The 14,110-nt window shown below is 35.7% G+C and overlaps 1 protein-coding gene across 1 annotated transcript; it reads left to right on the forward strand.

The window, feature by feature from the left end:
* Positions 1 to 2,800: 2,800 nt before the first annotated feature.
* On the forward strand, positions 2,801 to 11,199 carry LOC112499883 (probable Histone-lysine N-methyltransferase ATXR5). Its single transcript, XM_025103156.1, has 6 exons — positions 2,801 to 3,196; positions 3,328 to 3,417; positions 9,472 to 9,701; positions 10,458 to 10,558; positions 10,656 to 10,868; positions 11,020 to 11,199. The coding sequence occupies exons 1-6, from the start codon at positions 2,887 to 2,889 to the stop codon at positions 11,177 to 11,179; spliced, it is 1,104 nt and encodes a 367-aa protein (XP_024958924.1). The 5' UTR covers positions 2,801 to 2,886; the 3' UTR covers positions 11,180 to 11,199.
* Positions 11,200 to 14,110: the final 2,911 nt, after the last annotated feature.

Genomic DNA, 14,110 nt, shown 5'->3' on the forward strand with positions numbered 1-14,110 from the left:
AGTAATATGCATCAATATACAGTACTTTATGCATAACAAAAATATATCGATATTCGTATCAAATTAACTATTTAAAATTTCTCATTTTTTGTGTAATTTTTTAATTCAATTTTTTATTATAATTTAATTTAGGTACAATAACGAAGTAATTTATATTTAGTTTAATAATATAATTTTCTTATAAAGATAATAATTAATGAATCTCCACCTGTAAATTAGAATGAGATGTACAAGATCAATCCCCGTATCAAACGCGATTGATGCGTGTGTTTGAGATTAAATGTGATCAAAGATCCGTATTCTTTCTTACGCTTCTCATTTTAACTTTCATTCTCACACGATCCTTTACACGCACGCACACATATAGGTAATCATTTGCAAATTATTTGAAGGTTACAAACCTTACAAACCCATCTAGACCGTCCTTTTTTATCAATGGTTGAGAAAATTTTGAATTTGAGTTAATTAAAAAAATTAAGAAAATGGTAATTTTAGAGTAGATTTTAAATATTTAAAATTTAAAAAATTATTAAATAATTAGAATTATCTCCACCATTTTCTCATTAAATTTAAATTTAATTAAATAATTTAGAATCATCCCCATGATTTTCTCCGTTATCTCAAGCACTCTTTCGCTCTCTTTTATCTCAGACTTCTTCTTCATTGTTTTCTTCTTTGATTTTCTTCTCTAGTTTGTCGGAGGATCGAAAGTCGAAGGTTTTCACCTTTGAGAAAAACTTATTGAATTGTTATTATGAAATATTATGTATCGTAAAACACATTTAAAATGTGTAAGATCACATGTACTTCAAAACGTAATTCATAATTTATACATATCAAGTGTAATGTTGTAGATAACTTACATTTTTTTCCTACTATGATCAGTATCATATATGATACATGTACAAAACTTAGCGATTTTTTTTAAAGATAAAATATAACTAATTTTGTTTTAATTTCTATTTAAATTTCAAAATTTTATATTATTATTTTTGATTAACCTAGATATCCAACCCGCTATGCGAGCCGACTAATCACATGACGATCACCCGTTTTGCAGATAGTCCGGAGTCACCGTATTTGAACCTTAAACTTTGTTATATTTAATATAAAGTTTAAGGTTTTCTATTTTTACCCTGATCTTATAACACTTAATATCGTGTATGTTTGATATATCGTCCAATTTACTGTATTCTTTTTGTAAACTTTTTATAAATGATATTAGTAAATTACAAATCAAATTAGATATAAAATACAAAATTGGGTAGATTGAATGAAAAAAATAACGTACGTTAACTTGATTTCTATATAGAGTAACGTACTTTCAAAACTTTCATTTTGGTACGTAAGATGTAAAATTTTAAATATTTAACTACCCGGGTAACTGGTTGAAGACTAATTTTAGATTAGAAGAAAGGAAAATTTATAAAAATAACCGGTTTACACAACCCTTTGCCACAAAATAACCACATTTTAGAGGTTTTACCGGAATGACCACACGGATCGCCCCCGGGGGCGATCCGTACACTATGGGGGCGATCGCACCATTAAATCTAAAAAAAAATTCCTCAAAAGTCGAGATTACTGTTCATTCTCGTTGACCGTGTTTGACCTCGCCCCCGGGGCGATACGTACTGTACGGGGGCGATCCGGGGAGATCCGTACTGATACGTATTCGTTTTATAAAAAATAACTTGAAAGGACCACGTAAACTTAACTTTTTCGTCACACGTTTGACGACCCCAGAATACGTTATTGGCGAAGACAAACGTATTGCACATGTGGGGGAGGTTATCGGAAGGTACTCTAAAACACCATTTATATCTTTGAATAAACCGCCACTTCGAAGATACACACAAACATTATCACTTTGACGTGATTTCATGTTTTGTGATGGTTGATTGTGTTTAGTGGGTTAAAGGTTGTGATGGTTTATTGTGTTTAATGGGTTAAGGGTTGTGAGAGTAAAATATATGAGAAGAGAAATGGAAGGGAAGGTGTGAAAAATTATGAAGTAGGAGGTTGGTATTTATAGTGAAATTGGTATTAGAAAAAAAAATCAATTTTTTTTTACCTGGATCGCCCCGGGGGCGAGGTCAAACACGGTCAACAAGAATGAACAGTAATCTCGACTTTTGAGGATTTTTTTTAGACTTAATGGTGGGATCGCCCCCAGAGGCGATCCGTGTGGTCATTTCGGTAAAACCTCTAAAATATGGTTATTTTGTGGCAAAAGGTTGTGTAAACCGGTTATTTTTATAAATTTCCCTAGAAAAAATCCATGTCACCAACCACACCAGCAAATAATATTGAGTTAGATACCACATCAGCATGATAACCGGTTAATGTTTCAACCGGTTACCCGGATGCTTAAATGTTTAAAATTTTACATCTTATGTACCAAAATGAAAATTTTGAAAGTACGTTATCGAAAATAAGAATCAACTTAAAGTATATTACTTTTTTATGCAATTTGCTCTTAAATAAATTAAAAGTTTATTACATTTATTTTAGAAAAGATAATTGTCGATCTTTAGCCATTTTTAAAGCAACAAATAAAATTTAATTGAAAGATTAAAAACTGATTCAAGTAACAAAAAGTTACAAAGAAACAGTGGAAAGGACGCATATTGGAAAAAGAAAAAAACAACCGTGTTCTGCATGTACAATCGCCGTAACGGCTTGAAGCATCCCGGTTATTCCGGCGCTGGGACACGGCGTTTTTTGTGAGCCGAGCAATCACCCTACGCCACGTCATTCCAACCTTGCCCTCGACTAATTCCCCACGACGGAGGCCGTCTTCTTCTTCACTGAAACTTCCTCATTATTCCCAAATTAACCCTCTTCCAATCCCAAATTCCCAATTTTGCCTAAAAGCTGATTGTCATGGCCGACCGTCAATCCACTTCCGCTTCATCTGCTCAGCCAATCAGGCCGTCGCCGTCTCCGTCGCGACGGAGACTGCAGAAGTACAGGTCTATTAAGGATATCATTGACAACCCCGATGTGGTGCGCCAAGACTACAACGACACCGTTTGCGATCAATGCGGCTCCGGTGATCGTGACCACCAGCTCCTTCTCTGTGATAAATGTGATAAAGCTTACCACATGCTATGTCTTCGTCCTATCGTTGTTCGTGTTCCTATTGGTCCCTGGTACTGTCCTGCCTGCTCCGATCATCCACCGCCGCTTAAAAGTAGGGACTCCGATTAATTCAATTCCTCTTTTTGTATATACACATTGTATGCCTGCATGAATCATGAGATTTTACTTTACTTGATTTTAAAATTTGCAATTTCAGAGTAATGTGGGTGCTATTTTACATAGAAATTTCAGGTTTCACGCAGACTAAAATTTTTGATTTCTTTAAGATAAAGAAATGCACGGCTTCATCGGTGAAAAGAATATCTCCTCAAGGTATACTTTTGTTTCTATTTGATAACATTTTTTTGTTTCAGCTCCTGGTTAAAAATGGTATGGTGTTGAAAGTCTTGAGGATCAATCAAACACTTACTTTGGACGTGGCTACCAGTTCAAATCCCTCTTCCTCAAGCTTGTTCAGAAACAAATTCTGAGGCTTCTTGAATCCTAAAACAACTAGGATTGTGCCAGCATTTTGTTACAGTTCCACTATTTCTGATTTTGCAAAGACATTTATGCATTGGTGATTGGATCAGAGCTCAAGCTAGTGATGCTTTCGGCAACCGAACTTTCGCTGCCCAAAATCCTCGCTGCAATAGAGGCTATTCCTCCCGTCTAATTCTGGTCATTGAATAAATGATACTTTAACGAATAACTAATAGATTTCCTTTCTTTCAGTTATCCTTTTGCCCCTTTCCCTGGTATATTAATAACAAAACGGATCACCTGCAAACAAGAAATCTGTTTATCTGAGTTCCAATCTGAAACCTAAAAGGAGGCCCTTGCCATGCGCAAGTCATGCAACCTTACCATAAGCAAAACTTCACACAATGCTTGAAGCACCCTCCCCCTCCCCCTTCTTCCACTATGGGGACTAGAATGTATAATAGGCAGAGTCGCGGAGGATTAATTGTTAGCAACATCAAGTGTTGGGGCTTGAAGCTATTAATATGTATAGATGGCTTCATAATTCTATAGAAGATACTTTATACAATCATAAAGTGGATTATACTTGATACCAGATGTTACAAACTTACAACTGACACCACATGTGTGTGAATAAGAATATGTAGTTGGTTTGGTTGATTGACAAATTTCAATGATGAATTATTTGTAAGGACCAAGAAGTGTTGGGGTATCATGATCTGTGTGTATTGGCATTGTTATATCTATCAGCAAGTTTCCTATTCTTACCCCCCTATTTATCTATGCAGTTGCCAGTATTTTTAATCAGATTGAAATTGAAAAGCTTATTGTCGTATACTCGGTACTTACAGATCTGTCTACGTGTTCTCATTTCTCACAGACGATTTTGTATATAACTTCCAAGGTTCTAAGTCTATATACCCTATGGACACATGTCTTGTCGTATAATCTCTGCCTCTGGCTGAGAAGACCAATAAACCTGGTAAAGGGACTAACCACAACACATTAAAAGGACCCCAAACAACATATATTGAGCTTCCTCATTTATCACTTAAAGTTGGCAACCTGCCTTTTGTGATATCTCCGTATATGATCTCTTCATCTTTATGTGGTGAAAAGTTCATCTTACCTTTTCGGCAAATGCCGTAACACACATCTTTAATGAATGCTGCAGATGTTAATTCTTGATAGTGCAGCAGTTTGAGCTGTATGATGTGAGTGCTCACAACAGTCCACCTTCTAACCTGGCATAGATTCTTTAAGTTCATCATGCACAGATGCACTTCTATGATAAACATCTTTCTAAGCCCTATATTAAATGCAATTGTAACAAATCATTATTTTCTTGCTTCAAATCCAAACTACTTGACAAAATAATCTTCTCCAGCCTTGCTTTCAGCAAGTCACTTTGTCTTTTCTTTAACCCTTATGAAGATTTTCTTTTTGCTTGGCATTACTACTTATGCCATCCCCTAGCATTTCATCAGCAAATTTACAGTTGGGAAAATAAACCGTTCTTTTAGTGGCTTGCATGTATATGATATTTAATTGATTGTCAGGCTAATTTAATTAAACAATATTTAGGTACCTTCTCTAAAGTTTCGTGACATTACTTAACAAACTTGGATTGCTCTTTACAGTTTAAATACTTGGACCATTATTAAAATCCGTATGCTCTACAGAAAGTTGTAACTAGTATGACCCTGCACTTAGGAGGTATCTTTTTATCCATCATACTAAACTAGCATTCTAGATTATAAACTAAACCCCTTAAAATCATTTCATAGAAGTTCATTGAGATCTTTCCATAAAGCAAATCAACTTCGATATCACCCAAGCAACTCCATAGTTTAACAAAATTGAGCCTTTTATCCCTTTTATTATCTAAATTCTTTCACCGAACCCAGGGRGGGCACGATGAATACATTGATTATCTGGGTCAAATATATATCCCAGGCATATTCTATCCCAACTTTTCTAATCATATACAGCCTCTTGGCTTAGGATATTCAAACTAATTGACAAGTTTTCTCTAACTCTTGTCATGTTGTGCAGTAAGCCTTTCTTTTCATGTTGTCTTTAATCCAAGTTATAGTTTTCTCTCTATTGTCCAAGCCCCTTGTTAATCTCTTTCTCATGTCCTCGTGCTTTGGAACATCGCTTCCCTCACTTTGGTTTGCAACATTCATAGGATGTCATTATCTACTTTATGTAAAGTATCTATCATTGTGTTGTTTGCTTCTCTTTTACTTCTTAATGCACATTACACACATGTAAGTATCCAACATCCCCTTTTGAAGTTATTGACTCCTTAAATATCCTTTCAATGCATCAAGTATATCCATAGTCACAGGATAATATCTTAACTCCTCCATGCACCTTGCAAAGCAAAAGCAACAAAAAATCTATCTACTCCCTAGAGAGTTTCCCATCTATTATTATATTGTATATGGGTTACCTTTAGCTATATTCCAGCCTATAGGCATGCTTTTCTGCTTCATACTTTTCCTTTAAGCTGCCATCTTACATAGTCGAATTCAACACTTCCTGGTTTAACAACATGGTAAATGACCATTCGGTAATACTACATCTTATATAGGATGACAAATGGAACTGTAAGATCGAGTACTCATACCTAAGATTGTCTTTTGTAGAGTCATTTATATGCTAGTGAGAAGATTTATATATACATATATATCCAACTCACTGCCGTTGATAGTTCTGATTCTAGTCTTCTCTGCTAGATCGAAGGCAACTCTAAATTTGATCTGGTTAACTGATTAAGAGAGACTGCAGCTACACCTTGTTTACTGTATGGGCCTCATGTTGTTTTTGAAATCACTAAGTTCACTTAATGATGCTAAAGACATTAGATGTATAACAATGGAGCTACATTCAGCTCACTGAAGGCATCTGCTGTATATATAATATATTTCAGAGTTTCGTTACTACATATACAATTTTTTTCAGTAACATAGTGTAATTGATCATCTTAAGTTTTTAAAAGAAATTAAGTGGTAGTAAAATATGATCAATGGGTACATATATGGCCATGCATCTAGTAATATGTTGACCTTGAGGTGAGAATGATTCTTCCAACAGACCAACAAGTTTGTCCTTGTCTACTCATAAGGTTAGTGATATGGTTATTTTCACAATTTCAGTTGAGTCAAGACTCAACCAGGCAGTGACTCGTACACTTTACACAATTCCTATCAAAGTTATTACCTTGGGTTGGTTCTTGTATGTGTAGAAAGGTAGTGTCCTCAAGGATGGGTGATGCAAGTGCTTAAGCTACATTACTGGTAGATGGTGGATATGATTGATGAGTTTTGCTGTCAAATACTATTAACCTAGACAGTGATTGCCAGATATCCAAGGTGCACCCACAATGGCCACAGTGTGCTCTGGCAAGGACACACAAGACCTTGAGTAATGTTTATATAGGAGTTCTTGGTAATTTTATATTCTGAGAAGCTGATCCAACAGATTGAAAAGTAGGTTGGTTTGAAATCCAAGCAAATGGTTTTCGAATGTGAGCTGGCCACTGCAAGAGATGAAAGGCAAGGGTGGAACACTGATGGTGAATCATTTAGAATGGCACCTAAACAGGGTTGGTAAAGAGAGATCATATTAGATCCGATATAACTCCCACGGATAACTGGATTTTGTTTTCTCCAAAATGTCGTTTCTGTAAAGTGAACCAAGTTCCATTTAAGGTGGGCGAAGACCGAACATGAATGATATTCTTATCTCGGTTCTGGAGTTCTGCAGTTGTTCCAAAGAATGGTAGATGCAAGGCCCTTGTTTGACCAGTTCTCACACTGTAGTGTATACATGCCTTTTCCTTCTCTCATGTATGGAAATAGCATGGGAATGCCTCAACAAACATGTGTTGGCCATTTGCTGTTCCTCGCTTTAATTCTTTTTACACTGGGTTGGTAATACTATCATGATGTCAAAGGAACTTCCTTGAATTCCTTTTGTTGTCTGTTGCTGTTTCTTGTGGTTTTAGACATAAGTTTCATATCGACTGTCTCAAGTTCAAACCTCTTACCAAACCACTTTGAATACTTTTATGATCTATCACATTCCATATATTGCTTTATCCACCCTTATACAAAAAGTCACGATTATGCAAAAATAATCTGGCGAGTTCAGAAAACTGCTGATCTGCTTCATATACATAGAAGAAACTCACTTTTTATAAGCTTCACAACTTCTTTTACTTTCACAAACAGCATGGCTTCCTTTAATTTCTAGCAATTATTACAATTTATGATGATTCATCTCTCTTTACTATCTGTTGCCTGATGTCTTCACACCTCCTCCTCTCATACCTGTTACAAGTGGATATCTCTCAGTTGCCTATCTCAAACCATAATAGCACCCAATTGAAGGTTAATCTATTTTGTAATTTTAAGCCAACAAACAGTCTCATCCTATAGGTCGAAATAGTATTCCTCTTTTTTCTTAAACAAGAACAAGATACATTTCCATTATCATCTGAGCAGAAATGTAGATTTTTTAATAGCGGGACTATATGAAGTCATGATGTAGTCATCTTTACTAACCACATTATGGAGATATAAATGTGTCCATAGAATTTATTGTTTTCTTAATCTTTCCTCTACTGTTGAAACATATAAATATTATTTTCTGGAGTATAAGTTTCTGAATTTCCTTAACATAATCGTGGGATCTATTTAATTACGATATTGAAGGCAAATATGAAAGCTGATCCTAAACAAAAAACTTTACCTTACCTTTCAATTCTACATGGCAAGCAAGTCTGTACGGTAAGCTAATAATCACGTGATTCTTTAATAGTTCAAAACATCACATGGAAGAAATGAAGTATGAATATCAAAGAACTCACGGGTGATCAAAGAGTCTACTATCATACTTAATTTAAGGGTGAAGATGTTAATGTAATACTAAATGCATTCCTATTCAGATAGAAACATTTCTACCCTGCATTCTATGATAAGAAATCAGGGTATTTGAACAATTCCAAACAGAAATGAATGTGTTACTCTATGGTTAGTTTCTTTATTAAGGAGTTAGTATTTTGAAAGTTATTAATCATTTTGAGAAGATTAGAGGGAGTGATTCTGACTTAAGCACACTATTAAAAAAGAGATTCCACGTTTTTCATTACTAAACTGATATGTGAATAGATGAAAAGGTAAGACACAAACATGTGAAGAAAAACCTTTATAGCAATGCTGGCACTTTGGTCTTAGTTGCATTGGGTTTCATATTGGCTTGAAATCATAACAGCTATTGCTGATTTATTGTAAACTCGTATAGAATTTTTGTAACTATGGTAGTTTTTGTAAGTCTTTACATGGCATCATCTGTTTCATACCTCCTCCAACCATGCTCCTGTAAGACGTAAGTTTGCTTTTGTTGGAGGTACTGTAACTAATATCCGATACATGCTATTGTTTAACTTTGTTTCTGTTTTTTACCGGAGCCTCTGTTCTTTTATTAAAGATTTAGTTGTCTTAAAAATTTGGAGATATTTCCAGTGTTGAATTTATTGCACTATTAGCATGTTTCAAGGTGGTAACACCATAGTACTTGCTGACACAAACTGGAGAAGGAAAGATTAGTATTCTTGCTTCCTTCGATGATTTTGTTAGACAATTACTTGTTAGTTGCCACCATCTCTGTGTTCTTCTCGTTTACCCTTCTATACATTATCAATCAACCATGAGTGTTCTTGTAGTTCTATCTCTCTTTAGGTTGCAGTTATTATCTTTTCTGTAGATTTGTGCATTTCACTCCTTTTTTCTCATAGCCTCAAACATAAGATGTATGTATGTATGTACATATTTTATATTCTTTCTATTTGTTCTTTAAGTTCTTTTGATTTTCTATAACTCGTCAAATTAGCAGATTCTAGCAGACGTAGGAGACGAACTGGTGCCATTGTGCATCATAAGAGGAGGAGGAGACTATTACCATATACTCCAAGTGAAGATACCAAAATCAGGTTGGAGCAAATGCGCTCTCTAGCTTCTGCTCTAACCTACCTGAGCATGGAATTTAGTGATGATCTCACTTACTCCTTTGATATGGCTCCAAGAGGGGCAAATTTGGCTATGTTTGAGGATGGTGGAATGCAGGTATCTTTAAGTTTGGGACAATCTCTACCACATTTTGCTTGCTGAATTCATTTCACCCCCTCTTTCTGTCCATGAATGAAAAGGGGGAGGGATTCTTACCTTTCATAACAGACATCCATGTATATCATCTCTAGCGGAGGATCGTGTGGGAAGGAGAGTTAAGGTGAGAAGCGTAAGAAGGGAACTGAACCCTAAATCACCTTTAATCTTAAACCCACCCATAAATAGCGCTTGATATGGGGATTGGTCTGATGCATCTCTGTGCATCTCATCTCGATGCATCTTATCCTAATGTGCATCCAAGGGCGGAGATCCCTTCTTACGCTTCTCATATTAACCCTCCTTCTCACAGGAACCCAACCCTATCATCTCTATTGTGTATTGTGACATGTGTGTGTGTATGTATATATATATTCAATTTTAAATGAGCCTTGTAGTAGTCATTAGCTAGTTTTTTGAAAAACTACTTCGAGTGATGTTTCAACAAGCTCCAGGGGCTTTTTTCCAATTTTTAGTGTTATGCCCCTTATATGTTTCCAATTAATTTTTCAACGTGTCCTTTTAGGTCGTTTTGCATTATCATCTGGCTTAGCAGCTTTTTACCAAACATAACTAATTTGTCAGTTAGTTTGTTGAACATAGCCAAAGAGTTCTCTCTTTAACCCCGAGGGTCGAACCAGGGCCCCGTTCTATTTACTAGAAACATCTGAAATTCCATATATCATATGGGTTATTTTTATGTGGCTCTTGTATAAGGTTCTTTCGAAAGAAGACACAAAAACCTTGGAATACTGCAGAGCCATGTTGAAGAGAGGCGAATGCCCTCCACTGCTTGTCGTATACGATTCTTGCGAAGGGTAAATAACTTAAAAGACTTGGTGTTACCATGTTAGCAAACGAAGCTTCTTATGCGAATTTAGTGTTGTAACCAACAGGTTGTTTTTTTGGAAACAGTTATACCGTAGAAGCTGATGGCCCTATAAAAGACATGACATTGATAACTGAATATACCGGCGACGTAGATTTCATCAAAAATCGTGAACACGATGACTGTGATAGCATGATGACTCTTCTTTTAGCATCAAATCCATCAAAAAGTCTTGTCATCTGCCCTGACAAACGTGGAAACATAGCTCGCTTTATTAACGGAATAAATAACTTTACACCGTAAGCTTGCCAAATCCTTTCGTATTCACTTGTGAATTGTCTTTTAGTTGTTCTTTAAATTATTTGGTGTTATGCAGACCCTATCTTTGTGTGGGATATATTGAGTTCGTTTGGTTTGGTTTTGTTCTTTAAATTATTTGGTGTTATGCAGGGAAGCGAAGAAGAAGCAAAATCTGAAATGTGTGAGATATAGCGTATATGGAGAATGTCGGGTCCTGTTGGTTGCTACTCGTGATATTGCTAAGGGAGAGAGATTATACTACGATTATAATGGGTATGAACACGAATACCCAACTCATCATTTTGTATAGGCATGGCATGTAGTTCAGTGTATGATTTTAGGCCATTGATTTAGATCTGTGTTAATCTATGAGCTTTTTTTCTCAGAGCCAAAAGATTTTCTTTATAAACAGTTTATGACATTTTAGGTATTACAATCATCTACATTGTTAGACTTTTTTTCTCAGAGCCAAAAGATTTTCTTTATAAACAGTTTATGACATTTAAGGTGCACACAAACTGAACCCTGATCGGTCCTTGCCTAAATTAGACTTTTGCACAAATTCGACCCTAACGAGTCCCTTGCGAATCGAGGTGGGCATTTTGGAGGCCATACCGGTCTGTACCTAGCTCTACTAACGAAGATTAGTTGGTCTGGACTCTAAAAACAACGATATAGGCTTGTTAGATGCAACCTTTCCAGGTTATTTTCGATCCAAATCAGGTTGTTAGACTCGGTGTAAAATGCACAGAATATACCATTGTGGATGCTTTAACTACCATCAATATTACATCATTCTTGCCTCTGGCGTATAGCTCAGTTGGCAAAGGAGTGGGGTGACGTTGCCCAAATACAAGATAGGTCTGGATTTGATCCCAGGCCCCCGCTAGCCTCAGCCGCTAAGTGAGCCAAACACATTGGTGTCCTTAAAAACATGTTCTGTGTGGATGCCAGTTGAAATTGCTGATAATCAACTTTTTTTTCTAAATATTACCATCGTTCTTGTTTGAAATGAGAAGACAAAATAATATGTTTCTGTATGTGGTGAATTTGTGTCCATGAACTTTTGTACTATAGAGCAGTACTAGGCACTATTATTTTGATGAATACCAATATGCAAAATAGGACCTAATAAAACCAAAACCTGGCATACTCTTTTATCATTAAAATCGAGAACACTTGGGAGCCGTTTACCAAAATGTTTATCGTGAAGGGGTTTACAATGTATCTTTTACCTTATCGGTTGAACATGGTAAGGACCGAAAATCTTACTCGGTAAACGCTTAGTGGGTAAAAGACTTTTACCAACAATTTACTTTGATGGATGAGAACGTTACCCAATAAGGTATGTGAGAATAATGAAGTAAGCGTTACCTGGCAACTTTTAGAGGGTAAGAATGGTAAGAACATAGACTGTGACCTGGTAAGTGAGAGAGACTTTCACCCAAATGAGTAAAAACTCTTAATGAACAATTCATTTTGATAGTCGAGAATGTTATTCGATAAGATAAGTGAGGATGTCCATATTTGCGCTTAACCGATAAATGTTTAAACCCTTACTAAGGGGCCGTTTACTAAATACTTATCCGGTATGTGTGGATAGGGTAACTTTCCTCACCTGATGCACATGGTAAGGGCTGAAAATCTTACCCGGTAAGGGCAATGATAGGGATAGAGAGTCTTACCTGGTAAGTGATAGTGATGACTCTTACCTGGGTAAGCGTTTACCGGGTAAATTGTTGCATACGATACCGTTTTAATATACTACAATCTTATCTGGTAAAATAGATTATAGTGTTGACTCCTACCGATAAGCGTTTACCGGGTAAGTATTTAGGTAAACGACCCCTAAATCAAAATGAATGTCAGAATAACGGAAAAAAAAGCAGCTCCAGAGTATTGATCGGGAAACATTCTTATGGGGTTTAAAGTGCAAAACGCATGGAATATTTACCTTTGTATCGTTGTATGGTTCCTATTTTATTATGTTTGTAGCAGAGTGGAAGTAGCAAAGGGCGTTCGTTTACCAAATGTTTATTGGGTAAACGCTTACTGGCAATAGTCACCGTCTGCAGTTAACTTATCAGTGACATTCACGACCATCAAAATGGGTTGTTATAATTCGATTAGACATCGGATTGAGTTATTTCACGTTGGATTGGGTTGGTTTGATCGGGTTGGTCGAGTTTTTGAGCATCCCTAATTCAAGGTTCAATCTCTGGTTTATATTTTGTCGACCGATCCCTTCCAATTCACATCTTTGCTGAAAGATTTCTTTTATGTAAATCTTAGGATAAGGATTTAGAAAATATCAGATATCCCTCTGTACAAGCAAATTGTTGATAAAACTCCAAAATAACATTTTCTTTTGACTCGATCTTTTTATCATTCAGAAACATTCTCTAGAATTTCTCTTATATGCAAACCCATCGTTCATCAATGCATGGTGTTCTTCGACTCGTTGTTACTCTAGATGGTGAATATGTTATTGACCGTGGAGTGGACCAATATTGGGTTAATTAAACAAAGGTAGTGGAGAAACTGAGGAAAATCGAACAATTATACAATATTTGTCTTATGTAACACGTGATTGTCGTAGCTATTATGTTCACAAATAACTCTAAATGCGCCACAGCAATCACGCAACATTCAAGTTCCTAAAATGACCAGATACGATTTAAAGTGTAATAAGTTGATGGGTTGTAAACTCTGAATTTTTATAAGTTTTTGCTTTATTTTTTTTGTATTGATATTCTAGAATTAAAATAATCAAATTTTCAAAACAAGCTTAGGCTGTTGGGACAAAACTTAATAGCAGATATACAGTTATCTAAGGCCTTGTTTGTTTTTTCATTTTCAGTTTTTAATTGCCACTTATGTCTGATTCGTTCAGATGTTTTACAATTCAAACTGTTTTTTTTTTCAGAGCCTCTTATCACTTAATAAGGTCTAAATTAATAAGAGGTAAACTAATATCTTAATTTCTCTTATTTCCCTTTTATTTGATTCTCTTTGGCTATTGCTTCTTTCTCCACCAGGAACACCACCATCCTTTCATCACCCATGTGAAATGCATGCCCCCACCTTCTCTCTCTCTCTCTCTATATATGTATATATATATATATATATATATATATATATATATATGCCACCGTGCAATTTAGACCATTAGATCATTAACTTATAAAGTTGATCAATGAATATAAATTGGTCTTACGGGTCTCACGAAAAACCCTTGGTC

The sequence above is a fragment of the Cynara cardunculus genome (genome assembly GCF_001531365.2).
Source record: "Cynara cardunculus var. scolymus isolate 2C chromosome LG 1, CcrdV1, whole genome shotgun sequence".
Taxonomy (NCBI): Eukaryota; Viridiplantae; Streptophyta; class Magnoliopsida; order Asterales; family Asteraceae; genus Cynara; species Cynara cardunculus.